Genomic DNA, 2,261 nt, shown 5'->3' with positions numbered 1-2,261 from the left:
TAATATCGTGATATCGAGGTCAATTACAGATCACTATAAAGGTCAAGACCCTCAAACCAATGTGCTAAGGAATATCCTGGTGCTATATAAATAACAATGTATCATTCTGGAAGCGCTCATTGGTTACTGGTCATCTTGATAATGGTCATCATCATTCTGGAGAGCAATGGCCAAGTAGGGACTGTCGGAGGAAGGCTTTGGACGTGTAGATCCCCCCCCCCCCTCCCCCAGACATAGCAGCTACACATATATAATATCTATCATATCTCATTGCAGCCCAAACGAAAAGTTACCACCTTAAAGAAACCAATGTGTTTGCTCGCCCGATTCTGCTCTTCATAAACCATCGTCTCAGAGCCGATTTCACGTCCTTGTTTTTTAGGCTGTAGATCAGTGGATTTAGCATTGGAACGGCAGCCGTGTTGAAAAGGGAGAAGAACTTTTTATCGGCAGCGCTGGCCGTGGTTGGTAATATATACTGACAGATCAGGATGATATAGAGAATGGTCACCACGGTCAGGTGTGAGGAGCAGGTGTAGAAAGCCTTCCTTCTTCCAGATCTGGTAGGGATCTTCACTATGGTTGATATGATAAAGACATAGGGTACAAAGGTCAAAATGAAGGGCAAGAGTGTGGCTAAGACCAGTCCTTCGGTGAGGTTCAGGATCTCTAGTATCAAGGTGTCACTGCAGGTCAACCTTACAACAGACACAATGTCACAGAAGAAGTGGTCAATGTGGTTGGAGGTAAAACAAGTAAAACCGGAGACAATAATAACTGGAGGAATGACTAGTAAGAAACCCAACACCCAGGAGCAAGAGGCCAAAAGACCACAAACTCTACTGGTCATGACAGTGTGATAACGCAAAGGGTTACGTATGGCTACATAGCGGTCATAACTCATCACTGCCAGAATAAAGAGTTCATGACCGGTAACGGAGGCAAAAAGGTACATTTGGGTGATACAACCAGAAAAGGACATGGCATTATTCCCCGAGATGAAGACCAAGAGAACCTTATGTAGAGTGATAGTCGATGAAGACATGTCCACAATGGACAAGTTGGCCAAGAAGAAATACATGGGAGTGTGGAGGTGATGGTCAAAACATACCAGCAGGAAGATGGCCATATTACCACCAAGAGTTACAAGATATATCAGGAGAACCAGGAGGAATATTGGAAGCTGCAGTTCTGCTACATTGGATATCCCTTTAATAATAAAGAAGGCCACCATAGTGTGGTTTGTAGGATTTACGTTCATTGTCTGGTTTTGGGATCTGTAAAAAGGGGACAAACAGTGTAGATTTGTATATTCTGTTGGATTCGATTTCATCCAAACTTGGAAATCAGTAGACACGTAAACAATAAAGATTCTGTGCAAAATGTAAAACGAAACGACCGGTGATATTTAGGATCGGGCCCATGAGAGATTTGCTCTAAGGAAAACCCACTGATGGGCCCAGGTTCTCATGTATGATTTAGCCCTATGGTTCTAGCTGAAGATCACTCCATTTGTAGCAGACTCTTGAGCCGATCACTTGTCCACTATGTTTCTTATCGGTCCATCCACAAGTAACCTATTTGAGTTTAAGGTGAAATCATCAGTAGACATTCGCAAGTACAGTCCTATGAAAAAGTTTGGGCACCCCTATTAATCTTAATCATTTTTAGTTCTAAATATTTTGGTATTTGCAACAGCCATTTCAGTTTGATATATCTAATAACTGATGGACACAGTAATATTTCAGGATTGAAATGAGGTTTATTGTACTAACAGAAAATGCGCAATATGCATTAAACCAAAATTTGACCGGTGCAAAAGTATGGGCACCTCAACAGAAAAGTGACATTAATATTTAGTACATCCTCCTTTTGCAAAGATAACAGCCTCTAGTCGCTTCCTGTAGCTTTTAATCAGTTCCTGGATCCTGGATAAAGGTATTTTGGACAAACAATTCAAGTTCAGTTAAGTTAGATGGTCGCCGAGCATGGACAGCCCGCTTCCAATCATCCCACAGATGTTCAATGATATTCAGGTCTGGGGACTGGGATGGCCATTCCAGAACATTGTAATTGTTCCTCTGCATGAATGCCTGAGGATTTGGAGCGGTGTTTTGGATCATTGTCTTGCTGAAATATCCATCCCCGGCGTAACTTCAACTTCGTCACTGATTCTTGAACATTATTCTCAAGAATCTGCTGATACTGAGTGGAATCCATGCGACCCTCAACTTTAACAAGATTCCCGATGCCGGCATTGG

At 42.3% G+C, this 2,261-nt stretch overlaps 1 protein-coding gene across 1 annotated transcript; it reads right to left on the bottom strand.

The window, feature by feature from the left end:
* Nucleotides 1-289: 289 nt before the first annotated feature.
* LOC142185535 (olfactory receptor 6C74-like) lies at nt 290-1,261 on the bottom strand. Its single transcript, XM_075260963.1, has one exon. The coding sequence runs from the start codon at nt 1,259-1,261 to the stop codon at nt 290-292; it is 972 nt and encodes a 323-aa protein (XP_075117064.1).
* Between the last annotated feature and the right edge of the window lie 1,000 nt (nt 1,262-2,261).

The sequence above is a fragment of the Leptodactylus fuscus genome, chromosome 11, assembly GCF_031893055.1.
Source record: "Leptodactylus fuscus isolate aLepFus1 chromosome 11, aLepFus1.hap2, whole genome shotgun sequence".
Classification (NCBI taxonomy): domain Eukaryota; kingdom Metazoa; phylum Chordata; class Amphibia; order Anura; family Leptodactylidae; genus Leptodactylus; species Leptodactylus fuscus.
The sequence above is the reverse complement of the archived record's forward strand: the minus strand, read 5'-3'. Positions and strand labels throughout refer to the sequence as shown.